This window comes from Pteronotus mesoamericanus, unplaced genomic scaffold (assembly GCF_021234165.1).
Source record: "Pteronotus mesoamericanus isolate MK-2021 breed Mesoamerican mustached bat unplaced genomic scaffold, CSHL_Meso_final contig_182, whole genome shotgun sequence".
Taxonomy (NCBI): Eukaryota; Metazoa; Chordata; class Mammalia; order Chiroptera; family Mormoopidae; genus Pteronotus; species Pteronotus mesoamericanus.
Genome location: NW_026555078.1, coordinates 4,719,374 through 4,745,852, shown reverse-complemented (window position 1 = coordinate 4,745,852; position 26,479 = coordinate 4,719,374). Strand labels below are relative to the sequence as shown.

At 50.2% G+C, this 26,479-nt stretch overlaps 2 protein-coding genes across 2 annotated transcripts; both read right to left on the bottom strand.

The window, feature by feature from the left end:
* Window positions 1–279: 279 nt before the first annotated feature.
* Window positions 280–26,213, bottom strand: LGMN (legumain). Its single transcript, XM_054567114.1, has 14 exons — window positions 26,104–26,213; window positions 17,009–17,168; window positions 10,562–10,659; window positions 9,482–9,563; window positions 8,085–8,170; window positions 7,229–7,304; window positions 6,715–6,777; window positions 5,923–5,989; window positions 4,938–5,056; window positions 4,760–4,849; window positions 3,622–3,822; window positions 1,682–1,852; window positions 695–762; window positions 280–460 (listed from the first exon to the last, which is right to left on the bottom strand). Exons 2-14 carry the CDS (start codon window positions 17,153–17,155, stop codon window positions 418–420), a joined length of 1,311 nt encoding a protein of 436 aa, XP_054423089.1. The 5' UTR covers window positions 17,156–17,168; window positions 26,104–26,213; the 3' UTR covers window positions 280–417.
* Window positions 21,870–26,085, bottom strand: LOC129065817 (G-patch domain and KOW motifs-containing protein-like). Its single transcript, XM_054567113.1, has one exon. The coding sequence runs from the start codon at window positions 24,461–24,463 to the stop codon at window positions 23,012–23,014; it is 1,452 nt and encodes a 483-aa protein (XP_054423088.1). The 5' UTR covers window positions 24,464–26,085; the 3' UTR covers window positions 21,870–23,011.
* Window positions 26,214–26,479: the final 266 nt, after the last annotated feature.

Sequence of the window (26,479 nt, the reverse complement as noted above, 5' to 3'; positions counted from 1 at the left end):
AACATAAAAGCAATCAAAACATTATTTTCTAAAACGGGCTTTCCACTTGGGGCTTCGATAGCCCTTCAATAAAATCATTTTGAAGACTTAACAGGCTCCAGCTTCCAATTTCCCAGTGCAGGGAGGGATTCTTTCACTGGCTACAGAGGCCCAACCGAACTTCCTGCTCCTGAAAACAAATGGGCAAAAAAGTTTCTTCAAAAGCAAAGAGATCTTTCTCAGCACAGAGCTTCCCATAGCTGAGTCTGTAGTTTTTCAGGGCCTGCAGGAGACCTGGGAGGTAGAGAAAGGCGAGCAAAGGCCTCTGGGCAAAGCCTGGAGTGCAGCCCAGGCCGCTCCCTTGCTCCATCCCCTTGGATTTGCACACATTCCCAGGGACAGTGTTCACACTTGGAAAAGCAGCAGGAAGGAGGCTCTTCAGTAGTAACCAAGGCACACCTGGTCCATCGATGATTTTATTCTGCAAGAAACAGGAAGGGTTGGCGTACCATAACGGAGACAGACGTTACCCAACAGGGAACAGGCAGGCACTTACGACAGACCCCCATCACAATTAGCGCTGAGAATGCAGCTAGTTCCAATCCCTCCACAGTGAGCGGTGGTCGGGGAAGCCAACCGCCCCCCGGCCACACGGAGAGCAGTGCTGCCCTTTCTGCCCGCAGACAGACCCCGCGGCTGCCCCGTGCTGACTCACCTGTCAATCGGATAGGGCTCCTCGCAGAGGTTGACCAGCACATACAGGTGTCGCAGAGCGTACTCGTACTGGAAGAACACAGACAAGACACAACCAAACGTCATCATTCCACCAGACAGTCGACTTTAACTTGGGCATGTCCCACCTCTGTGGCTGCAGAGGTGCAGCATCTTGCACAGTGATTCTTGACCTCTTTGGGTCATGGATCCCTCCCCACCTTTTGATACTCCGGTCAGGTTCATGAACCATCTGCCCCCAACACACAACATGCGCTTGGGCTGGGAGGCCTCCGAGAGTCAGACCCAGGTTAGGGGTCACCCTTGTGGCTCCGCTCCCCGCTGGCACCTAGCACCTGGCCTGGTCCTCTGTCTTTTGCTTCTGGGAACCTCATTCTGGGCGTGCGCACTGATAAGGGAGACGGATGGTAAGTGAATGCCAAAATGGATCATAGCAGGTTATGACCCAAACAGCTGGGGGTGCTTTGCGCCGTGGGCCGCCGTTGGCTGACCCCTTCCCTGGAGGCACCCAAGCATCGCACAGTGCTGACCCGAGAGAAGGCGTTTTAGGGACCGCCCAAGCCTGACATCCTAGAGCCTACAAAACCATGGTGCCTCCTCGTCCTCCACAGGCCAGGGCCTGACCTCCACAGTCAGTCTCAGGGAGGAGGCAGGACAGACCCCGAAGGGAGCAGGGCAGGGTGGCGGAGGGGCGGGGCAGGGACAGCAGAAGTGTGAAGAGGAGGAGGGCTGAGTCGTCTGAGGCTGGTCAGCTCCTATCCACAGGGACAATGAAGGGGGCAAGGGCCAGGGTTTATGGTCAGTGAGTTGGGACAACCTCCTTCCTCTCATCCCTGTGAAAGGCCTCTGAATGAGCGTGTGGCTCCTTAGCCTGGGTGGAACCTCCCACAGGCGAGTGCACCCGATGGTTCCCAGTGGACAGTATTAACCGAGCTTTGGGTTGAGGAGGAGGGCGGGCCCGCCGGCTCACCGTGGAGGAGTGCCAGTTGAAGCAGTGTGTGCGGAAGTGCGTCGCGGCGTCCTTGTAGCAGCCGAGCGCCGTGAGCGGGGCTCTTGCGGACAGGAGCCTCTCCGCCTCGTCATCGGACCCCGTGACCAAGTACACGATCTTCCGCACCGACTTCTCGATGACATTCCTGCTCTGTGGAGGAACGCATCTTTTCAGAATGCACCCTACCCAAAGGAGCCTCTCTCCACGCAGCCCCCTGCCCCCGTACGTCCAAACAGCCGCCCACAGACCCGTCCTGCAGAGGGCAGACGGCGTGACGCGGGCGCCTGTGACGGCTGGAAGCCTTTTGAGGTGTCATGTCTTTCAGGGATCTCCTGGCGTGGCGGGGAGAGCGACACCCACATACCTGAAGAGCCAGCCCGCGTGGCCCACTCTGAGGAAAGGGGGGGCACAGAAACTGTGCCCCAAACTGATCGTTGCACCTTTGTCCATTCCAGAACCCATCGAATGGCCCCACAGAAAGACACAAATGAGGATACTATTTTCTTCACAGAGGAAGGAAACCAACATCATGCAGAGGAAGCTGCTGCTTCATTAACCAAAGTTTATAATCCAGGCCTCTGGCCACCCCACCCCCAAGCCTGAGAGCCACAAAGACTGTGCCCGCTGCATGTCGGACCAGCGGCCCTCACCGCGTGAGGCCCGGAACCGCGGGGGAGCCCTCGGCCTCGTGGGGCTCCGTACGAGCCCCCCTTTTCCAGCGATACAGCTGTGTGCGGCCAGGTTTTCCTCATGTCCTTCAGCCAGAAGAGCCCAGCAGAGTGAACGCAGAAGCAGGTCCAAGGACCCAGCTGTCTTCTACTGCGCTGAGCAGAAAGGGGATTCGTAAAAATGTCCAAGTGATTGTCACTCTTCTTACCCAAACTGGTTTTCAGAAAGTTATTTTTCATAAAATATACATTAACACAGAATGGGTTTATTATTGTCATTTCTAAATGAGTTAATATTTTCAAACATTAGCTCTTTGGGATGAATAATTTTAGGGTGTAAATAGGTCTAAGACTAGGAAAGTATGGGAATGGCTGTATTACACTGTGGCACCAACAAAAAATATGTCCTGATTAATAAGGCCCAATAGTATGAAAGACCAACTGTCAGGATTATTGGCTACAGGGTGTGGAAAAGTAGGTTTATGGTTGTTCCTATGCAAAGTACTACAATAATTAATAAATAACAATACAAGAGGGAACACTGTTTCAAGTACTCACAACTGTAAACCTGCTTTTACCCCACCCTATATATGAATTTAAAACAGACTTTTATCTTTCCCAGAGAACTCAGGCCACACTCAGCGCACAGCCCCGGCCATGCTGGGAGCGACAGCCAATCGACGCAGGGCGCACAGCGCCTCCCGGTGGCTCCCACTGCAGGTGCGAGAAGTCATCCTGTCAGTTCCAAACCAACCGAGGAGCTTCAGCAAACAAACTCAGAGATCATAAAGGCCAGCCCAAGCTTTTTAAGAAGAATTTTAGGCCCTGACTAGGGTTTCCTAAGGTGGTAGAAATTTTTTGAAGACTGGACTTTAAAGAAAAAACATAGGACTAGCTAATAACTCACTAACCAGCAATATAAAAATGTTCTCTAAGCAACTAGGTATAAAAGAAAACAAAAACTAAAAATGCCCATATGCATGGCCTCTCGGGAGGGTGCAGGAGACGGATGCTTTGCTACCACAGAGGTCAAGGCCAGTTTACCAATGAAGAAGACAGACAACCACTCTTCTGCTCACGGGTTTCTGCTTATGTAGAAACAAAGGCCAGTGTCCTTCCCCACAAACTCTTTGTGGCAGGAGGAGGGGGGAGCCCGGAGTTCTAGCTCCTGGCTCTGCGCAACCCTGGGTCGCGTTCTGGCGGCAGAGACAGTGCTCGCGAGGCCAGAGCGGCACCTGTCCCAAGACTGACCTCCAGGTGCCTGTGGATCGCCTCGATCAGACGCCTGGACTCCTGCAGATCATTGGTGGACATCAGCTTCCTTTTCATGATCATGAGGGGCACCTCAGGGCTTGGAGTGAGGTCAAGGTGCTGGACTGGAGGCAGCGAGACAGGAGAACTGGCTTTGTGTTTCATCCCCTGAAACTGCATCAGCTTCATGGTAGAGATCGACTGCAGGGAGGGGAGAGAGCGAGCAAACAGCCCATTGGAATGGGAAGAGCAGATGTGCCAGCCGCACCCTGGGTCCTGGAGGCTCACAGTTCGCTCCACGTGGCTTTAGGCCACAGTCTCAGCCTGAAAACAGTGCCAGCAGGGGGCAAGGCAATATGTCCAAGCACCTGAACTCCACCAGCGAGGGACTCCAGCAACGCCTGGCGTCCTCTGCGGCGGAACTGCAGAGGACGCCGCTCTTTCATACGTGAAAGGCAACCGCTCCTCCACGTCATGCAGAGGGTCGATCAGTCATTTCAGCCAGTGGCGACCCTGGGCTGTGCTCACCCTCCATGCTTACCACCTGTCCCTCGTGACAGGCAGAGCTGAAGCCACAGAGGGGTCACCTAAGACCCAAGCCTTCAGCCACCTGCTGCAACCTTGCCCAGAGAACCCTGATGAATGTGCCTATTCAACTACGTAGGTCCTTTCTGGACATGGAAGGGAAAAAAGTCTCTAATTTACAGCCAAAGCATGAAGGTAGCACCCTGCTACTTGCAGAGGGAGGCAGGACCCGGATGATCCAAGGTGTAGGGTTCTGTGGGGCCATGCTACAGACGTTGGAGCAGCTTCTGGCCTGTGTTTAGTGTTTTTGAGGCACAGCCTTCTTTCATGCCCCTTATGACCTCGTGCATGAGGGCTCTGACCACAGAGGAAACGGAGTCAGAGAGGTTGTGTAGCTTGCCCAAAGTCTGAGACTTCACGAGTTTGAAGCTAGCAAGGTCCAAATCCCAAGTGCAAACAGGGTCCCAGGATGGAGTGGCCATGAGCAGCAGAGCCATCCCGGCCCTGGACAGTTCTCACGCAGACCCAGCCACTCTTCGCCAGGGCACACACACCCTGGGCGAGCCGGCAGGGCTGGGGGGACTGAACCAGAGTGCGGGGCCCCCCTACTCACCTTGTTTCCGTACTGCATGACGTGGCTGGTGTTGGTGTGGGATTTCACCAGCTGGTACTGCTTGTGAAGAGTCTCTTTGGTCAAGTCCTCCTGCAAAAAGGGAAGCAGTCAAGTCCTTCAGCCATCAGAGCCTGCAGGCTAAGCCCCCACTGGACAGCCAGCCCCCTGAAGGGCTCACCACATCCGAGTCTTCCATCCAGTTGACGCTGTACCAGTCCCCCAGGTAGGTGGACCTCTCCTCGTCATAGTAACAGGCGTAGGATGACTCGTCTGGATTGGCAGCAGTAGTTGCGTAAACTGCAAGGAATCGAAGACACCTTTTAGCCAGGCTGTGCTGCCTGTTGTGGACTCCGCTTGCAGCTTGAGCCTTTGCTTCTTTCCTTGTGCAGTCAGAGTGCCCCCCAGAGCCAGCACAGGGAGTGGGGAGGCCCTGTGGTCCCCGGCACAGTTCATTCGGTTACAATAACGTGACTGAAATGACATGGGAAGAAAGAGAAGCCAGCGGATGGACACCGTATAGCAATAAGCAAGCGCGCATGCTTATTAGGACCTGAGGTTATTCTGGAACAATGCTGCCAGATTTTAACAGCTCTGGCAACCTGAAGAATATGTACCTAATTTAGTTTCTGGAGAAAGTTAACATTAATGAAGAAACAGATGGGCTGAACCTACGCAATAGCAACCACTTACTATCTATCTACCATGGGCTCAGAATCGTGCTTGACAAATGTTATCACCTGAAATGATAAACAAACAAATAGGTACTATCTTTATACCCATTTTACAGGTGGGAATACCTGAGGGTCGATGAAGGTAAATCACCTGTCCAAGATCAGAGCCAGCGAGCACCCTGTCACAGGACTGAGGCCAGTGCAAAGACAATGTTGATTTTGGGCCAAAGGGGCTTTACCAGAACCTGGCTGAGCGCCATGAATCGAAACTCACATGCAGATTCCTTCTGCTCTGGCCACTAATCCTCGGGGAGCAGAGGACACCCAGAGCTGTCTACCCCCGTCTCCCCACTTCCATGTACCAGGCTGCCCAAGTCCCCGCTTATGTGGGGCACTTGGTTCTTCGCGTTGGCAGAATCAGAGTGACCGATGGCACCCCTGGGCAATGGGCCCCCGCAGCCTGGCTCAGAGGCCGGCGCTCCTGCCACCTACCGTTGATGTCGTTGGGCAGGTGTCTCATCATGGACCCAGACTCACAGGCCTCGATGTAGAACACCATCTGGAGGTGGACGAGACAGGCACACTCACACCTCGGCTGGGCAGACCGCTCCCTGATGCCACTTTGGCCCCGCAGACCCTAAGGGCCTCTCACTTTCGCTTTGGGAGACAGCTCTGCTGTGCAGGGCTGCAGCCAGAGGCTACAGAAGCTCATACAAACCAGGACTCGAATTTATTCATCACTGATAAACAATCTATTAGGTGGAACAAGGGGGAGCAAATGGAGCCACAGACGACGCTCAGGAGAACCGTTTCCCCGGCAGCGCGGGGAGACGGGGCGGCAGGCCGATTTCCCGCATTACGGCCGTGTACACGCCGGAGCTACCCGGTTTCTGTAAGGGGAGCTGTGGGGCGAGCGCAGGCCGAAGCGAAGATAAGAGGGTGATATGTTCCTCCCCAACTGCCCCAAACTGGTGACAGTCCAAGGAACAGTGGTCCTCAAAGTAGGGTCCCCACACCAGCAGCGTCAGTGCCAACTCAGAGAGACGAACCCCCAGGCCTCGGGGTCGAACTCTGGAGGGGGGACTCGCACCCTGTGCTCTAATAAGATCCCCAGTGACTCTGATCTACCGGCTAAAGCCCCAGAATCAGAAAAGGTTAAACCCGGGAAGCCAGGCTGAGTGACAGGCACCCTTCCCAGAAGACACAGGCCCCGCGAGTTAGAGGGCACAGGGGGCTCTGCCTGCGCTGCCCTCCTCGTACAGCCACCCCGAACGCTGACGTTACCTTTTGGTACTTTTTGTGTTTGTACATGTAACGGATGGTCTCATTCAGGTCCTTCACATGAAGCTAAAAGGTAAGAACACTGACATTCAGATCAAGACCTCGAGAGAAACCATGTGCTGGGTAACCCACAATAAAGTCCTAATGATGCTTTCAATCAATCCCTGGAAATGTTCGGAGTGAAGAGCATTACCCTGGAATGTCATCTCAAGGGTCTCATTCATGTATTTAAAAAGGGCCGGAGCACATGCTTCCTCACCCCTTCGTCTGTCCAGAGCACTCAGAGACAGTGTCCTGTTACTGTGCCTAGTGCGGCGCTCCCAAGTCCCGAGACCGCCACTGATGCTGGGACAGGAAGAGAACTGAGGGAAGGCTGGACGGAAGAGGGGCCCTGGAGAGACTGCCTGCTGCTAAATGCGTCCCCATGCACCATCCTGACAAGGACACAGGGTTAACGCCCCCACCAAGGTTTTGTCTCCCAGTCTAGCTTTAAAGTGAAACGTTAAGGAACACTCACGTCATCGTTGGGAAAAGCCAGTATTCCCGGAGCTCCGTGGTCCGTGAAGTAAACGAACACGTGATCCCGGGGGCCACTGCCAGGGAGAAGGCGGACGCGAGTCAGAGTCGGCCGTTTCCTGTTTCTGTTTCTATTTCTATGTCTCTGAAAAGTTGCCCTTACCCAAAAACCAAGAAATTTGAGGATTCCAGGCTCCCACCCAGGAATAAAATGGACTCTGAGCCACAAGGCACGTCCCAGAGATGGCCCGCACAGATGTCCGCCTCTGCTCCGCCTCACACGAGCTGACCTGTCTCCAGGTCTCCCCTTGGCGTGGGAGCAACAGCCCCATTCGCCAAGGACCTGACACTCCCTGAAGGCCTGCTATTCAGGACCCTGATGTCATATAAAAATGCCACAGAAAAGACTCTAAGCAAGAAGCCCTCTCTGGCCTGCAGCCGGCGGGTCACACACTGGTGCAGGTCCCCCCGCCCCGCTCCTTCCCGCTGCGGGGGCGGCGGTCAGAGTGCAGGGGTCGCGCAGGCCAAGCCCTGCGACCTGACTGGCTGTGGGGCTTCGCCGCTGGCAGGAAGTGCAGCGGGCCAGCACCAGGGTCCCCGGGAGACAAAAGGCGGCATGTATCCATGGTGGGGACAGTTCATTAGGAATAAGGAGGGATCCTGGATCCTAGGGTTAATGTGGTAGATGGATGGGCTCTGCCAAAAGAAGCCACCCGCCCAGTGCGGCCCTTCTCGGGCCAGGACCAAGCCCAGCTCTGCCGCTTCTCCCGGGAAACAAGCCTGGGGCCAAGGACAGCTCCGCTCTGGCTGCCAGCTCACTCAGGGAAGCGGGACGGTGTGCAGCGAGCGGACATTACCTCTTCAAGACCTTTCCGGATCCTCTGCCCTTCACTGCTTCCGCATCACCTCTCAACACAGCAAGGAAATTCTGCGGTGTGACGTCCTGCAAAGAATCGGGAGTCAAAATCAGACGGGCATTCCCAGTCAGAGCGCCGGCAGCGCCTGCGGCAGGCCCGGGCCAGGACGTGCCCACACAGCTCCGAGGCCCGAGGCTGAAGGGCGAAACCTTTGGAACCAAGAGGGACCCAAGACAAGGCCGATGTGTCTGGGGCACGTGCCCCACCTCTTGTCAAATAGCATCTTGTCCGTGATGGCACTCGGCGAGCCTGCCATTCCTTCTTGACCATAAGGAAGTCCACATGGAGAAACCTGAAGATGCTGGAATCAGGACAAGCGGCAGAGGAAAAGCATACACCCTCCGGGAGACAGCGAAGAGGCAGCAGGAACGTCGGCGCTGGGCCTGTCCCCCCCAATCCAGCTGGCTACCTAAAAGGCTGACTCTCGAGAACATTCGCTGTCCTTAAAGGCAATTTCCTAAGTTGATCCCCGCTCAGTAAAAAACATAGCAATACAGAAAAGAACAAAAGAAAATAAAGTCACCAGGAATTGTACCACTTAGATTCCAGACACTGCCTTATACAGGGTGGGGCAAAAGTAGGTTATACAAGCAACTGTAAGGATACTTTTGCCCCACTCTATATAACTATAGAAATAATTTCATAAAAATGGGATCATCTATATTACATGTATGATGTACTCAATTTAACTGTGCTTGAATTTAAAAGAGAAAACTGAAACTGAAAGAACTGCTAAGCTTCAGAGAAACGTTTATCACCAGGAATATTAGTTCCTAATAGATCCCTCTGATATTAAGAAAAATAAACTATGAAACTACAAGACTGAAGTCATCATAGTTTTTTTTTTAACAAAGTGTCAATTTATAGAGCCTTAGTGGGCTCTATAAAGATAAAATAATTCAAAAAGATTTAATAATTCAGAAGTGATATAATGATGATGAACAAAAACACCCTCTCTTGGCAAAATCCGAAGATGCTCTGCACAGGGCGGTTCTGAGAGGATGGGTTTTCAGAACACAGCACAGATGAGCTGCCACCAGATGAAGGGCAATGCCCCCAGAGAGCCAGGTGCGGCCAGAGCACGTGTGTTCTCAGGCTGAACCTCTAAGACTGGAAACCACAGCCTGGTAGACTACAGCTTATTTCTCACTTTTTTCCCCTCTGCTTTCTATCAAAACTCTCAAAAATTACTCCCCAAGCACAAATCCTAACACAAACATGAAACACTGACCAGAAAGCAGTCTAGTGGGGTTTTGATGCTAGAAATATCCAAAACATGGAAAAATCATCACCAAAAAGAGCAAAGCCCGGGGCGCGGGCCCCGCCCGCTGCCTCACCTCCCCGGTGTAGTCCTTCAGGACCCCCTCGTACACGTCCGTGCCGTTGGGCCGGTTGATCACGACTCCGGGCGTGGGGTTGCTGAAAAATCAAAGGACACAACTGAAGCCCCACATCTGACATGTGTCTGAAACCTGTCTCTTCCAGCTACGGCCCCGTTATGCACAAGGACAGTAATCGACCGTGTTTGTCAAAGTGCTGCTCCTCCCCCACACAGTCAGTCGCCAAGTGTCCGGGGTCTCAGCAGCCTGGGGATCTCAGTCATCCCACAAGTCAGGTTCTTGGCAGGAGGAGCGAGACCGAGTTCTAACACTCAGGACAGGGACCAAAGCCCAGGTGAGCCCAGTCTCCTGCTGGAAACCACCCGGCTTCCTGGGGGCCAGATCTCACAGAGACCTGTCCGAGCAAAACCACTTGTAGAAAAAGACAGGACGGACGGCAAGACTGTAATATAAGAGTTTAGGCGTTGAAGCTCTGAATAGGTAATGAGCTGTCCCATGACCTCAGCAAAGGGCAGGAGCCTTCATGGGGGCCACGCATGGCAGGGTGACCCAGGAGCTGGGGAGGCACGCACGGGGCAAGGTTCGTACCCACACTTGCCGTTCCAGATCTCCAGAAATCAGGTAAACAGGCATGAGAAAACTATTTGTAAGATCAGACCCAACAAATAACAAAAGTAAACAGGTATGAAAAGAGTGGCGGGATCCAACCTCCAAACGAGCCTTCGACGTGCAGGCTGCAGAGGGGTCCCCCCCCATGCTGCCCACCTGCTTGGAGGTGCGCAACACACACTGCAGAACCCAACAACGAGTTCTCCAGGCTGCGACGGGACTTCTGGCACTTTCAGTGCTTCCAAAGCACCAAACCCACACCCTCTTCAGCGCCCACTGCCCGTGTCCGCCAGGGCGCCCCCGAGTTACACCCGAAGTGCTACATGAAGCAGCCCTGTGAAATTTCACCTGCAAGTCTGCTTGTACCCTAATGTTAGGCCACTGATCTAAGGGTTCCATGAGTCCTTACAGATTTTTTTAAAAATGCCCTGAAGTTCTTTGCCACGAGAGAAAGCACCCCGTACTTACTCTTCGGCGTTGGCAATGTCATCGTACATCATCACAACGATCTGCTCGTCAGGAATCCCATTGCGGTGGACAATCTGGTAGGCGTGGCACGCATCAGCCTGGGGGAAATGAGTTCCGGGAGTGTCAGATTTCGCCTGGAAGGAGGCCAGTCCCCGAGTTCTAATGAGCACCACGTCCTTTCTCACAGAAGGCATGCTGGGAACCACTCCCTTTTGGTCAGGTCTTTGAATCATTTTACAACATATACATTTATATTTTTGCACTAATTTTTAAAAAATCTCCCCCTACCCATTACCCAACCTCTTATTCTTCAGGCACTTAATGTATATGTGGACTACACCCCCCCCCCCCACCCCCACCACATCTACAGGTAACAAGGGCCTTTGAGAGAAAATCAGTATTTTGTCAAACCTGCGCTTATGATGACAGGGGCAGGGAGCAGACACAGCCACCAACTCATCCTATTATTTATTACTGTCAGAAAGCAGGTTCATTCAAAAACAAAAACAAAAACTTAGGAATAAGTCTAACAAAAGAAATGCAAGACTTCCACACTGAAGATTATAAAATACTGCTGAAAGAAATGAAAGAAGACCTAGCTAAACAGAGAGACAGCTCAGAGAGACATCAGAGATCAGAGACTTGAGACTATTAAAATTTTTTTAAACGCTCAGCAGGCTTCTGCAGAAATTGACAGGATGATCCTAAAACTTATATAAAATTGCAAAAGACCTAGACTGGACAAATTTTGTAAAAAAGGAACAAAGTTGGAGGACTTTCGCTTTCTGATTTCAAAATCATTCTGGGGAAAAGAGTCTTTCAATAAATGGTGCTGGGACAATTTGGATATCCACATGCAAAAAAGATGAACTTAGGCCCTCATTTCACTCAAAAGTTAATCCAGAATGGATCGCAGACGTAGATGTAAGGGCTAAAACAAAACTTCTGGGAGATAACGGAAAATCTTTGGAACCTGTAGTTATAACTGCAAAGAAGTTACAGATATGGCACCAAAAGCATGGTCTATAAAAGAAAAAAGATGAGAAATTGAACATCATCAAAATTTAAAATTTTAGTACTTCAAAAGACACCACTAAGAAAATGAAATGACAAGCAAGAGAGTATGAGAATATTTACAAAACATTATCTAAGAGGACTTGTATCCAGAATATGCAAAGAACTCTTGTACCTCAATAAGATAACCCTGGCAGGAAGATAGAAGCTTTGAGTGAAGATCACTTAGGAAGGTAGACGACCCATGCACAGCCAGGCCCAGCGGAGGCAGCCACCAACAGCAAACTGCACGGCAGTTCCAGACAGACAGGCCAAGGCCAGGTACGGGTGGTGTCTGACATTGATCTGCAATGGAACCCGCCCAAGGGGACCCCGTGGTGGGCTTCAGACCACATCAGAGCTCAGGCCAACTAACCACATGAGCGGCACACCCAAAGGGGGATCCTGGCAGGGAGCAAACCCCGCTGGAGGATGGAGGGTGGAGTGTTTACTGGCACTCAAAAGAAATAAAAGTAGGGTTAACCCAAGTCAAATAATTCGGAAGTGGTGTTGAAGGCTACTTGACTCACTTTCCTGGAACATATCTGATCTATCTGAATTTTTCCTCTTAAAAACAGAAGGGCCAAGTGAGGTAACATCTGAGAGGAGGGCATTGAGCAAGGCTTTGCCCTCAGGACTACTGAACAGAGACTGGAGAGGCTGGGCATGTTTCCGGGCCTGCGTTAGTTCTGACGGGCTTACTAATGCTTCCCGTGATTTCCTGCAGCAGGCCAGTGCTCCTGCTGCCTCAGGCCGGCCGTCCGCTTCATCCCCTGGGCATGCTCTGGTCTCACGCACTGTGAAGGAGGGGTCAGTCCCCTTTCGAGCCAGGAAGGAGCTGAGAAGGGGCTCTTGTGGTCCACTCATCCAGCAGGTGTCTGGGGAACGGCACTTCCTGCCACATGCTGAGTGCCGGCAGGCGAGGCCCAGGTCAGGCTTTGTCGGGGGACCAGGTGAGTGGAGAGCAGGAATGCCACCTGAGGTCTGCAGGCCCAAAGCCCACATTCTTTCACGGTCCTGTGCCGCCTCTGGCCTGTACAAGGACAGCCCTCCTGTACCAACTGCACTCCCCTAACTCAGTCTTGCTCTGCCCCCTATCCTCATCTCTCCCACTGGGACCTCTCTTTAAAAGTGCCTTTCGTTTTTTAAATATAGTAGTGATACTTTGCAACCACATGGATTAACTTCAAAAACATATGCTAAGTCAGCGATTTTCAGCCAGTGTGCTTCGGGAGTTTTTAAAATATGCAATACCTGACTATTTAGTCGGGGACACCAACCTCTTTTCCTTTAGATTGTCAAATAAAAAAATAACAACAGCCGACACAACAATAGCAGTTCAGTGTGAATGAGTCAAAATTATATCAATTTTTTTTTCAGATGAGCAGAAACTATCTATTTTTGGTGCACCACAGAATTTTAGTGATTAGTTTATGTGTGCCATGAGATGAAAAAGGCTGAAAATTGCTGTGCTAAGTGAAAGAAGCCAGACACTAAAGACCACATATTGTCTGATTTCATTCATAGGCAGTTTCCAGAGAAAGCAACACGAGACAGAGAGCAGACCCATGGTTACAAGGGGCCCGGGAGAAACCGATTGCAAATGGGCACAAGGGAACTTTGCAGAATGATGTCCTAGAACCGGACTGTGGTAATGCCTGCATCACTGTACGAATTTACTAAAAATCACTCAACTATCCATTATCATAAGTGAACTGTATGACATGTACACTTAGGCCTCAGTGAAGCTGTTTTTTTAAAAAGTGGTAATGGCACACATTTTTAAAATACACAGAATGAAAGGTGGTCTTTTAAGAACAGGATGACGCTGCCACTTAACCATCCACCAGCACGTCTCTTCCTTTCTCTTCCCACACATACAAGTACAAGTTCAAGACCTCTCCCTCCCTTTCTGCCTCAGCTGAAACCTACCGGCCTGCCACTTCGGGCCCCAGGACACACATGCTCCCCATAGCCTTCCTGGAGGAGGCGGCGGGCCCCTTTCTCTCCAGTACAACCACCAACTCCGGACCGCAGAGCGGGGTGGGGTCAGCGTTCTCGCGGCTGCTCTGCCCTCCTGCCAATACACCACCATCAACTGTCTCCGTCCGAGCCCCACTGCCCAGCAATGACGTCAAACCTCTCCGCCAACCCCCTTTCTCCTGGCTAACGCCTGGCTCCCACCTGCCTCCCCTCCAAACTCGAGAGCCTCAAAATCCTCCTGATGACAATGAACTTCACCCGCAACCTGCTTCAACACCCACCCCCGCTGCCCTACCCAGGCCTTAGCTATTCCCTCTCTATGTGGGCAAACCTCTCTGTCCTGAAAGAACCCCATCCCCTGCCCCATTCCTCCCCTGGTGACCTCTTTCCCTTCATGAGCTTGCCGGGGGACAGACCGGACAGCTGTCACCACGCACTGCCTGCTCTCCGGGACCTCTCCCTCTCCCCCCCACTCCCCGTGGCCTGGCTGCCACCCTCACCGTTGCTAGAATCTCCGTCCCCAGGCCTTGCCCTCCCCACTCAGAATGTCCCACCAGCACCGCCTCAGACCACACGGCTTTCTGTCATCCACAAATCCCGGCCAAAACTGAGAAACTGAGAAATCCAATGCAGCCGAGACCAAACACGGTTTAAACAACCACCACAAGGCAACAGAGAAGCGCTGATTTAATTGGGCCTGGTGCACTAACCACCCCCTCACGAAAGAAATTTGTGATGACGAGTGCTGCATTAACCCGAGGGAAATGGAAGTTTCTGGAAAAACGTTAGTTTAAAAGTCTGTATAGGTTCCACAGGGAAAGTTCTCTCAAATGCTTTTAGCGATTGGCCTCCAGAGTCAAGAAAGCAAATGTCAGCAGCTGGCTGCAAACAGAACCAGGCCAGCAGGGATCTGCGTGGAGGCAGCGATGATTCAGCACAAGAGCTTCCCCTCTGCCCCGCCCCACGGCCAGACATCCTCTCCTTCACAGAGGCGCTCAGCCTGGGGCTGCTGCTTCTGCCTGCCCCCCTTCCTTCTGTTTCCAAGCTAGTTTACCCGGGGAAACTAGCAACACTTAAGAGGGGAAAAGAGAATTTTCTGGGGGCAAAGGGTAATTGGATACCTATATTTAATGACATTTGACCAGTGTTTTTTATAGTTGGTTGTATAAAAACCAGGGTGGCTGCTGATCAGCCTGCAGATGCTCAGTGAGCTGTATCAAGTGTATCAAGTCTTTCTCGTGGGTGGCCAGAGGGGGAGGGGAGGCCTGCCAGCAAGCGGGTGCTGCTCAGGTTGCTCCTCTGGAAGTGGGTCAGGCCTGCTGTTAAGCCTTACAAGGAAAAGGGGTCATTTTGCTGTGGCAACAAGTTTTTAATCAAGCCAAGTTTCCTATTCAGCTGACATACAAAAACCACTGAAGAAATAAGTCACTCAATAATCATCCATTTTAGAGCTCGTGGGGGTTTATCTAAACAACCCCTACCTAACAGATAGGAAAACCGACACCCTGGGAGGGAAGCCCACAGGTGACACTGGACAGCCACCAGGACACAGGACAGGCCTGCGCTGTCCGGAACAACAGCCACCGGCCACACATGGCGATGAGCATTGTAAAGGTGGCCAGTCTGAACTGAATGCGCCGTGAATGTAAACACACACTGGACTTCAATGACTTAGTACAAAATAAAAAACGTGTAGTGTCTTATTATCAACTTTTTATACGGATTACAAGTGAAATGATAATGGTTGGATATAGTGAACTAAATAAGATAAATTTCACTTTGTTTTTACTTTTGAAGAATGTAGCTACTAGAAAATCTACCGTGACACACATGGCGTCCTGCTGGGCAGCGCCGCTCCAGAGCTCAGCGGCCCGGGCTGGACCCCAGGCTCGGCCACCTGCCAGCGGACCCACGCGGGCCAAAGTGCCGACCCTTTCTAGGCCTCAGTCCGCTCACTCGTAAAGGGGAATAAGGACTGGAACTATTGCCTATAACCCACTACAGGGATTGAATGAGTTAGCTGGGTAAAAGGCTCTTAGAAGATAGTCCAGCACATACTGTGATAGTCTATACATCCTGTTTCTGAGGATTAAAAGATGAAATGACTTTTTAAATTACAGAGTTATTGGGCAATAACTCATATACCATAAATGTCAGCTTTTTAAAATATACAACCCTGTGGTTTCTCGTATACTCACGAAGTACACAGCCCTTACCCCTAATTCCAGAATATTTTCATCATCCCAAAAAGAGACCCCATAGCCATTCTCCCTCCACCCAGACCTTGGCAACTGCTAACCAGCATTCTGTCTCTATAGATTTCCCTCTTCTGGGCATTTCATATGGCCTGTACATGGAGTCCTACAGTATGTGGTCTTTTGCAACTGGCTTTTTTTATTTAGCACAGTATCTTTAAGGTTCATACATGTTGAGATATCAGTACTTCCTTTTTTTCTTTTTAGACTAATAATATCGCCTTGGATGGATGCACTACATTTCATTTATCATCAGATGATGGACACTTGGACTGTTCCCACTTTTTGGCTGTAACAAATAGCACTGCTATGATCACTCAAGTACCAGTTTTTGTGAGAAGATGTGTTCCCTTTCCTGGGTGTATACTAGCAGCGGAATCGCTGGGCCACATGGTAACCCTGTTTAACCTTTTGAGGAGCTGCTGGACTGCGCCCCAAAGTGGCTGCACTTTTAATGTATTTACTGATGTGGACTCTCCTTTAATTTATTCTGGGCTGGCTTGGGGGAAATGCCAGGGAAGCTGGGGAGCAGGCTGTGAAGGGAGGGCAGCCAGGCAGAGGCATGGAGGGTGAAGAGGCTTCGAGGGCTTTGACCAGGGCCCGTGTCTTCAGTTGCGGCTGCACCTCAACTTGTGTGTGGCCTCGGGCAAGCCACTTCCTCTCCTTCAGTCTCAGTTTCCTCATCTACACAAGGAAGGTGTGGACAAGTGAGTCTCAACTAGGGATATTTGATAAAAGCCGGAGATACTATTGGTTGCAAAAGTGGGATAGGTGGTGAGTGGGTTGATGCTCCCGGTATCTAGCAAGTAGAGGTCTGGGATGCTGCTCGGCATCCTAAAATGTGTGGGACAGCCCCCAAAGAACAACCTGGCCCGACACGTGACCGTTCCAAGGTCGAAAACCTTGGGTGAGGCTAATGTGAGTCTGACGGACCATTTTGAGGAACCGCCAAACTGCTTTCCAAAATAAAAGTACCGTTTTATAATCCCCCCAGCAACACGAGGGTTCCCATTTCTCCACAATCTTGCCAACACACACACTTTCACCAGCCTGAACGGAGAGTAAATGGCTCTTCAAAAGTTCTGGTCTATGAATGACGTCCAGGATTGTTTACAGAATGCCAGGGCCATAAAAAAGACATTAGTCATTTTCTTACCTGGTGCCTATAATTAAACCAGCCATTTGAGCCTGCGACAATGACCACCCAGTGTTTGCCTCCGTCCTCAGGATCGTCCACGGGCACAGCAGCAGTTCCCAGCGTCAAGCTGAGCAACAAGGCTGCTTCCCAAATCATTGTGTGCATTCCACGCAGACACCTGGGAAGGAAAAGGCGGAGTTGAGCAAAAAAGGAACAGTAAGAACAGACTATTATTGGGCCCTAAGAAAGTATCACAGTAAACGGGTCAAATGGTAAGACCATTTAGCCATCAGACAGGACATGCTGAGGATAAAAATTCTGTCAGACCAGGCAGAATTTTATTTTTAGCTCTGCTGCCCCTTCGCCCAGGTGGAGAAGGGGACTGCCCTTCCCACCCACCCTTCAATTCAAATTAAGGTTCTGAGTAAATACCAAAGGATATCCAGGAAGCTCTTTGAGCATCCTTTAAAGATTTTGTCACAACTTGGTATGCAGCAGATAAAATTCATCAATAAAATTCACTGCATTAGAAAAATGTCTATCTGGCCAGGTAGCTCAGTTGGTTAGAGCGTCATCGTGGTATGTCAAGGCTGCGCGTTCAATCCCAGGTCAGGGCACATACAAGAATCAACTAATGAATGCATAAATAAGTGGAACAACAAGTTGCTGTTTCTCCCTTCCTCCCTCCTTTCCTCTCTCTGAAATCAATTTTAAAAAAATGTCTACCACATACTATGAACTTTTTACAAGAAAGAAAAAACATGTAATATATGCAGAGAAAAATGTGGAAGGCAGACATAAAAATGTAACAGTAGTTGTTACTGGGGAGTAGGTGGAATTAAAGATGATCTTCTTTTTCATATGTCTTTTTTTACTACAATTAATATATATTACTTATATAATAAAGTGTGTCAAGATTCAATACATGCTTGTTATAAACACTGAATGACAATTTATTAATTAGTGAGCAAGCTAAGTGGATAAGCAAGAGTTAAACACTGGCTGCCCAAATTAGTATCTTTGTATAACACTTAAACGTACTTACATGTATCCTGTACAGAAGGCAGGGCAATATTTTGACGCTTGTTTTACAGAAACTTGCCAAATCCCTGGAGACTCTGCTCTGGCCAGAGACCAGCCATGCCTTCTGAATTCCTGGTCTGTCCTTCCTGCTACATGATTCTGCATTTCAATGCTATTCTTAGTGAAGCACACGCCCAATTTTATACTCCACTGTCAAAACTTGAAATGATGTTTTAAAGCACCAAAGGCAAGACTAAGGCTGAGTCTCGGCCACCATTCATTACTCACATCAGACCCTGTCCTGTGACCTGAAGATGCACTTCTAAAAAAAAACAAGCCTTCTTGTGAGAGAAGCCCTGCCTGCCAGTCTGAGATAAGAGGGAAAACAGTCTTTGAGATGTAGGGGCTCAGAACAGAAGAGTCTGTGAGGTCAAGCAAGAGACAGCCAAGGAGCAAAAGCACCCCTGTCCCCAGAGAGGGGGCAGTAGCCCCCACCGGGATGTGTAACGGTGACTACTGAGGTGACCCACCCAGCAGCTCTTCCATTTTGAGCTTATCCTTAGTTGCTGGCCACAACTACGCCTCCCTGAGAAGCCTCCCCCAGGCTAGGAACTGGCAAACTTTTTCTATAAAAGGCTGGACAGTCGGTATTTCCAGCTCTGCAGGTCATGCCGTCACTTGTCACGGCTATTCAACTCTCCCACTGTATCACAACAGCAGCCAGACAGCGTGTGCGCCCATGGACATGGCAATGGTGCAACAAAGCGAGCGGGCTCTCGTTCCGCCCTAGGGAGCGAGCAAGTGCCCTCTGCCACGCGGCAGGTACAGCCAGGCTGGGTTTATCATCTGTCCTGGACAATCATTAAATGGGCTCCCAGGTTTGCACAGCAGTCTCTTCTGTGCTTGGTCCATGTGACTTAATCCCAAAGAGCTTCATTCCTCTGGAGGCATACCTCGTCCCTTCATATTTAGGGACAAAAAGAATAAATAAAATACTAGGCTCAAGTGGTTGGCCTATGAACAATAGAACGACCACTAGCAGCTTAACAGCCTCAATCAGCAAACAACACAGCAGCTACTAAAAAGGCACCGCCGGGTTAATTTTAGAAATTCAAGTGTATCTTTCACTCTTCTACTAAAATGCTAGCAAGTTACTCCTCTGTGAGGGAAGTGCCTTATAAATATAAGTGCCTTACAAAAATATAGTGATATTTTTATAGTTAACATTTGGTGATGGTTCTCTTCTATCATTTTGTTTTTTCTTATAAACAGTGCGGTTCCCTGAACATAATGGGAAGCTAAAACCTCACAGTATGACACTAGCAAGTGCCACTTAAAAAATACGGGTACTATTTTGAAAGACCCATGGGGACCTGGGGTAAAGAGGTACGAAAGTAGTATAATCATTCCATTACCCTCAACAATGAACCCGTCTCAAAGCAGCCAACCTCAGACGGGAATTCCCTCCTGATCAGTAACATTCTTGACAAAGTCATAAGTAATCTTGCAGCACGCCTATTATTCTCCTTTTAGCGAAGTGAGAAGTTCATGAAGAAAAAGACACGATCCCTGCTGAATTAGCCCTCTGGGACCGCTGTTTTTCAGTCCACCCATCCACCATCCAACAGACAGGGCCTGAGCACCCACCAGGAGCCTACAGGCGCCAAAGAGGGGGCCAGATGAACAAAACCCTTCACGGAGCTGACATTCGAGTGGGAAGAGATAGACAAGGGAAACATACAGCTTGCCAGGCTGAGCTGGGGGCAAACGTAAGGCTCCTCGTAGGAGTGCAAGGTATCGTTTTCAAAACGGGACGGTTTCAAGGAGGTAAAGGAGCCCACCCCTTTGTAAAAGCAAAACACTGGAAGCAACATTAATGAGCATGGGAAATCGTTATAGTACGTGCTTACAAAGGTGTACCGTGGAGCCTTCAAAAGCAAACAGTAAGGCAGATCTCAATGCACCAGGGCACACCTTTGGAGGATACCTGTTTAGTCTTGCTAAACGTTTGCGGGGGGGGGCGGAGGGGGGCGGAATGACAGACAGTTGACTCTCTAACCAGAGAAGGGGAGCAAGTCTCCCCAAGCACCGGGTGGGAGAGTGGGATACCTGGAGCCACCTGCCAGGAGCTGCGCAGCGTGTGAGCCGCGCCGCACCCGCCTCACCGCAGCCGCGCTGCTCTCCTCACTCCTTCAGACATTTGAGAAAACTAAGGCTCAGAGGCAGAGACGCTTACTGGAACGCGGCACTGCTGGTAAGTGACACAGGTCTGACTCCAAAGACTGCTTTGTTCCACTGCATCATCTCGTTTGTCATAAAAGAGTTGTTTATGTGAACGTCTGGGAGGCCCTGTAACCACAGATGGGGACACTACACCCCACACGTGGGGCCCAATCACAGAGCAGGCCCTGCGCTTCCTCCAGCAGGACACCCACGTTCCTCTTTGCCACCCTACTAGGCTAAGGCACTCTTGTGCAATGAAAGAGAAGCTGATCCCCAGTCAAGGTCAATGGAGAAGCCTTTATGAAAGAATTTCACCAGCATCCAATGACGAATCCTCTGCTGATTCCACTTGGTCCTGTGACCCTCTCAGGATGCCAGGCAACACTAGGTCAGTGATTCCACTCAAGAGTTCTGCTTACCTAAAGGAGTGTACCATCGAATGAGGTTAATCCATTTGGGAGGTTTGGGGCAGAGTGTCCATTCGAAGTAAATTATCACCAACAATGTAAGAAATAAGGCCACAGTCACATGATCATCTCTATAGCAGAGTCAAACCCAGGTCTGACACCAATGCCCACACCTTAACCACCACGGGCTGTAACCTCACTGCCAGATTTGATTTGCTACCGGCTCTGGGTTAGAAACAGCGAACCATCAAAGCCAAGTTAGGCAAGGACGTCTGAAAAGAGCCTTCTAAAGCTGAAGGTCTTTGATCCAACTCTCTGCTCTCCAGCAGGTGACAACAGAATCATCATCCAAGTGGCGCCTGGTTGACAACATGCGAGAGAAGCAAGGACACGTGACAAGGACCTCCTCCTCGACCCAACCTGAGTCAAGCTCCTCTGAGCCCTCTTACGGAGGTAAGCTTTGGCCTGCCGTGCCCAGTTTCAGCAAGAATCCCCTACCTCTGATATTCAGTCAATCTCCGCTTAGTCATCTCCCAACCTCTGACCCTCTTACCCTGCCCCCAAGTCCCAGGCGTCCTTGCTGTATTCAGAGTTAAGCTCCATTCTATACCAGTCTCTCCCCGCTACTGAAATAGCTGACACAGTAAAAACCCCTCTTGCTATTTGTAACCAGTGTCTAGTGCAGTTTCCCTTTCACTCGGGATGCACGGCTACCAACTCGGGAAGACACGACAGCCTCTCTGGGCCACAGCTGCCCATCTGTGAAATGAGAAGGCAGGGCTGAGTTATTGAGAGAATATTCCGTTCCCAAGTCCTTTGATTTCCTGTTTAAAAAGCAGGATTAAAATCCAACCAGATCTTATCTCAGTCCTCAAAGGAAGAACGTATTTTGTTCAGGAATAATCTATTTTTTTCCTATAGGAAAAATTCCTGATTCATTGGCAAATTAGATCCGAGATTAGAGGCTGTCCTTTCAGGGCATCTAATATCTAAAAATTCTATGGGAATTTTTTTACAGTTCTGTAAACTATGGATAAAAACAATGCAAATAATTCTTGTCTAAAAACATTCAAATATGTCTGTACTTTGGAGTCTCCTGTGAACTGGTTGTAACACCTCACTAAGTTTCTTCATTAATTAATTCATTAATGAGTTAAATATATAATCTAGAGCACTAGTTCATTTTTATACCTGTATAGAGTGATGACTTTACCTTTTTTTCTCCTGACATCCTTTAGTTCCTCTATATCCATACTTCTTTAAACAAGAGTCCATCCTGTGGTAGGCAGAATGACACCCCACTCCAAAGATGTCCACCCGAAATCCCCCTATTAATAAATATGCTACTTTACATGGCAATAGGGACTCATCGGATGTCGACTTCACCTTTTATTTAAAAAAATGTTTTAACATTACAAAAGGTATAACCAACTAATCATATTTCAAAATAGACAGTCAAAAATTCATTTTTAAATCTAATGGTTAGAAGAATTCAGAAATATAGCAAAGTAAAATTGGCCAGTGGTTAATGGTTTTTCCATATCTTTATTTTCTCTGCTTATCTCGCACTTGAATTTCTTTACCCAAATGACTATTTTGAAGTCTGGTATCAATGTAGTTTGTAGTCTTCTCCCCAAATAACTTTTATAGCTAGGTGTTAGTTAAGTTACATTTTATTCCAATTTATGTTTCAAGAAATTAAAGGGTAGATAACAAACTACAGAATGTACAAAATGTAACACAAAGCACCTGTTATTTATCACTCAGGTCATCAACTATTAATATGTTTTAAGTCTGTTGTCTCCCCATAAAACAAAACATAACAGATGAAATTTTCCCCCATTTCCTCTCCCATTCTCCCCACACCACAAGGTAACCACTTAGGTAAGTTAGCATTTCCTCTCAATCAATTTACATTTAAAAAACATCCACTTCATATATAGTCCTCTACTAATGGCCATTTAGGTTGTTTCAGTCTTTTTATCATTATAAACTATGTTGCAATAAACATCCTAATATTCCTCTCCTTGTATACAAATGTCTGTCCAGGATACTTTCTAGAAGTGGAACCACTGCGTCTTAAGAAATACCCATTATGCTGCCTGCTAGTGTTCTTAGGTACACTTCCGCTAGAAGTGAATCCTTTCCTCAAATACCTATCATCTCTTGATAATATCAAATTTATCATTTTTTTTAAATTTGAAATCGTTTTTATTCTGCATTAACTGCTAACAGGCATCTTGTGCTCTGTCCCTTCCAGGGGCTGCACTGCAAACACAGCACAGAACGACCTCCCCACCTTCACAAAGGCGGGCTTTTCACACTGCACAGAGCTGGTGCAGCCTGGGGAATGGGGCGGGTCCACGGGTCAGCCTTCGTCTGGGTCGTGGGGGCCCAGGTACTCGCAGACAGCGTCATAGTGAAGCTCCATGAGCTGATTCTCTCTCTGGAGGTGAACCACAGCCTGGCTCTGCTCTCTGTCCCAGCCCAGCAGACGGCCCACGCTTCCAGCCTGTGGCCCCAGCACCACCATCACCCGGGTGCCCTGGACCTTGGGGACGAGTGTCTCCAGCATGTCTTCCCTGACTCCTTCCAGGACCTCGCCATCATCTGTCCGACATACACAAGTATCTGGACTGAGGACATCTTCGATGGTCACCTTGGTGTTATAATACTGGCCACCCTTGCACAGTTTGTCCACAAACCGCACATGCAGGTCCCTGTGCAGCCAATGCTGACTCCTGGAGGCTGCTTTCTCATGCTTGGACGCGGGCTCCTCTTGTTGGTCTGGAAGGTGTTTCCTCTTCCTCTCTCCCGCTCCCCACCAGGTGGGGAGGTCCTGACCCTGGAGGGCCTCCCCCAATGAGGCTGTTCTGTTCTGTTGCCCTGGAGAAGTTTTGCTCACCTGGCTGAGATCCCAGTTCTTATCAAATTCCTGCTGGGAGACAGGCTGTAGGCTGTACTCACTAACAGTCACCAAGCGGCTCCCGATGGCCAAACGAACCATGGCCCGAACGTTTTCAGGATCGAGGCCTTCCACCTTCCCATAGAGGCCTCGGTAAGGGCCAGAAAGAACCACCACCGCCCCTCCAGGTACCAGTCCTTGAGGCTGGTCTTCCTTTTCCTTCTCTTGCTCCTCACCTGGCTTCGCTGGGCGGGAGGGGCGGGGGGAGGCCTGGGCCCAGATCTCAGTCAAATTGGCACCCAGCCCTAACCCTTTGGGCCTCAGCATGTTAACACGGGGCTTCACCACTTGACTGAAGGTGCGGCCGATGCCCTGGCCGGGTTTCCAGCCCATGCCCCGCAACATGGCCAGCCCGTAGGCCTCCACAGGGACTGCCTCGTAATCGGCCTCCTTGGGTGCTGTCTCAGTGTGGGCTTCACTGTCTGTCCCTTCCTCACTGGGGGCGCATCTCTTCTGGAGCACGGGGATAGCCAGCGTGGGGTCGACACCCGCATTCTCTTTCTCCTCCAAAGACTTCTTGGATTCTTCAATGATCTCCTTCACAGCCTGGGACAGCAGCCCACCCACGACGGTCTCAGTAGCTGTGGATGGGCCAGGCGCCTGGGTGGATGGCTGCCTTCGAGGGCTGCTCTGTATCAAAGGGATGATGAGATCCTTGGGGGCTTCTGAGGGATTAACCCTCTGCAACTTCCTCCCTTCCACGGTCATTAAGAAATCCTTCTCCTGCGGAGCCTCACCCAGGCTGTCTCCCGGGTCTCCCAGCTGTCTTTGGGCAGCCGTGCGCATGAAACTGAATGAAACTGGGGAAGTGGAGGGTCCCACCGGCTGCAAAACACCCTCTTTAGTTTCCGCCATCTTGCCCTTCTTCAAACTTTATTTCTAATCTGATGGGATATAAAGTAATCTAATTATGGGTCTAATTTGCATTCCCTGGGTTACAAGAGTCTTACATGTTTAATCATACCGATTTCAACACCTTTGATACATGTGACCATTTTCCCATGGCAAACTGGGCTTCAATTATGAACTACAAAGCAACTTCTGCAGTTAAAAAAAAAATGCTGGACATTTCCTCAACAGCAATGGGTTTCAAAATTGAAGGGACAGAGTTCTCTTCAGTATTGTTTTTACTCAACAATACTGGCTCTGGTGCATCCTACCTCTGTACCAGTTCACAGTTCCTTGTCTCCTGTCCCTTCTCACTGCAACTCCCTTTAAAACCCTCAGCAATTCTCATGGGAATTAGTGCCAAGGAGCTCCCTAGTGTGGCTGCTCCCTGTCCAATACTTTTCTACACGACAGAGTATCTAAGATACTCATTTACTCAATTCAGCTTCCAGGACAAAATCAAAATCGCTCACAGCAGCACCAGAGGCCCTGCAAGACATACCTCTCTATTCTCAAAGCTCATGAAATCCACCACCCACAGGAAATCCCTTGCCCCAGGCTCCAGGCCTCCACTTCCAAAATCGGAGCTCTTTCCATGCCTTCGCCATGCTGTTTTCCAGGCGAAACATCCTCCTCCTCCTTTATCTCAGTAGCTCCTGCTCACCCCTCAACTCCAGACAAGTATCCCCTTCTCTGCAAAGTTCTGTCACTTCCAGTAGGGTCAGTGCTGCCCCCTGTAACACTGGGAGTTCCCTGTGCACTGCCTCTCCCCTTTGAGAGACAATCCCAGCTCCAGAAGTTTACTAAGGCTCAATAAATGTTTGCTAACTAAGGCAGCCCAACCGTAAAGAAAGTTGGACTACTCCACTGACTACATACCACAAGGCAAGTCTCAAACCCTGGGCATTTACTTTCATCTATAACGCAAAGCACCTGACACAAAGTTCCTTCTTCCAGCCCCCAGATTCTACAATTCTTCCCATGGAATAACACATGCCGGTGTAATCTCAACTCTGATAGGGGCAGGGGACCAAATCCAGCTAACTTTCACTTCTGTGATTGATGTATATCACCCTCTAATTCCCACCGAGCTCAGGCCTCTGAGAACTAGGGCTTCCCTGACTTCTCGGAAGGAATGTTTCTACAAAACTTTGGGCATTTTTGTTGTTCTCCGTAACAGCCCTTCCCCTGAGGCTCCGACCCAGAACTGGCTAGCAAAGGATGCAATACTCCGCACTGAAAGTACCAACAGCCTGAACTGTTCCTGGTTTGTAAAGCTCGAAACCAAGCCTCAGACCCTGCCCGGCCTTCCCCGGTTGTCGGACCTCAGTAAATGCCCCCTCCCCTCGCGCCTGTTCCACCTTGCTCTCGGAGGTGGAGCCTAGGCCTCCAGCCAGAGCACGCGCTACCGAGAGCCCACCACCGTCATCATCACCAGATGGTGGGCTGAGGAGGTCACGGGTTTTCCCTAAGGATTCCTCTTTTCCCGAGATTTTCTTTCGCGGGGTGAGAAACGACTACCCAGAAAGGGCCCGTAGAACTGAAAATCCCGGTCGTGAATCCAAAAGTCTCCGCAGCAGACGCGCAGCCCTGGCCCCGGACGTTACCTGCGGCGGGTGACCACGGCGGCGGCGGCGACTGCGACGGCAAGACCGTGGGAACCCCTAGCGACGCGCAGCCTCAGACGTAGCACCTCCCGGAATCCGCCCTGCAGTGATTGCGGTACTGTGCCCTACGTCTACCCTTTAGAGAGCCGACTGCGCCACGCTGATTGGTGAAGCTTCGGGGAGGGGCGTCCGCGAAAGCCAATGGGAGGTGGGGAGGCGGCCAGTGAATTTATGCGACTACCAGTCCCAGGGTGCAACAGCCGGGGCTTAAGTGCCCAGCGGCCCGGGGAGCTAGGAGGGTCCCGTATAAACTAGCGTCAAAAGTTGGGGGGTTTAGGAGAACCAGAGATTTAGTAATTCCAGAAATGTCCGCTAA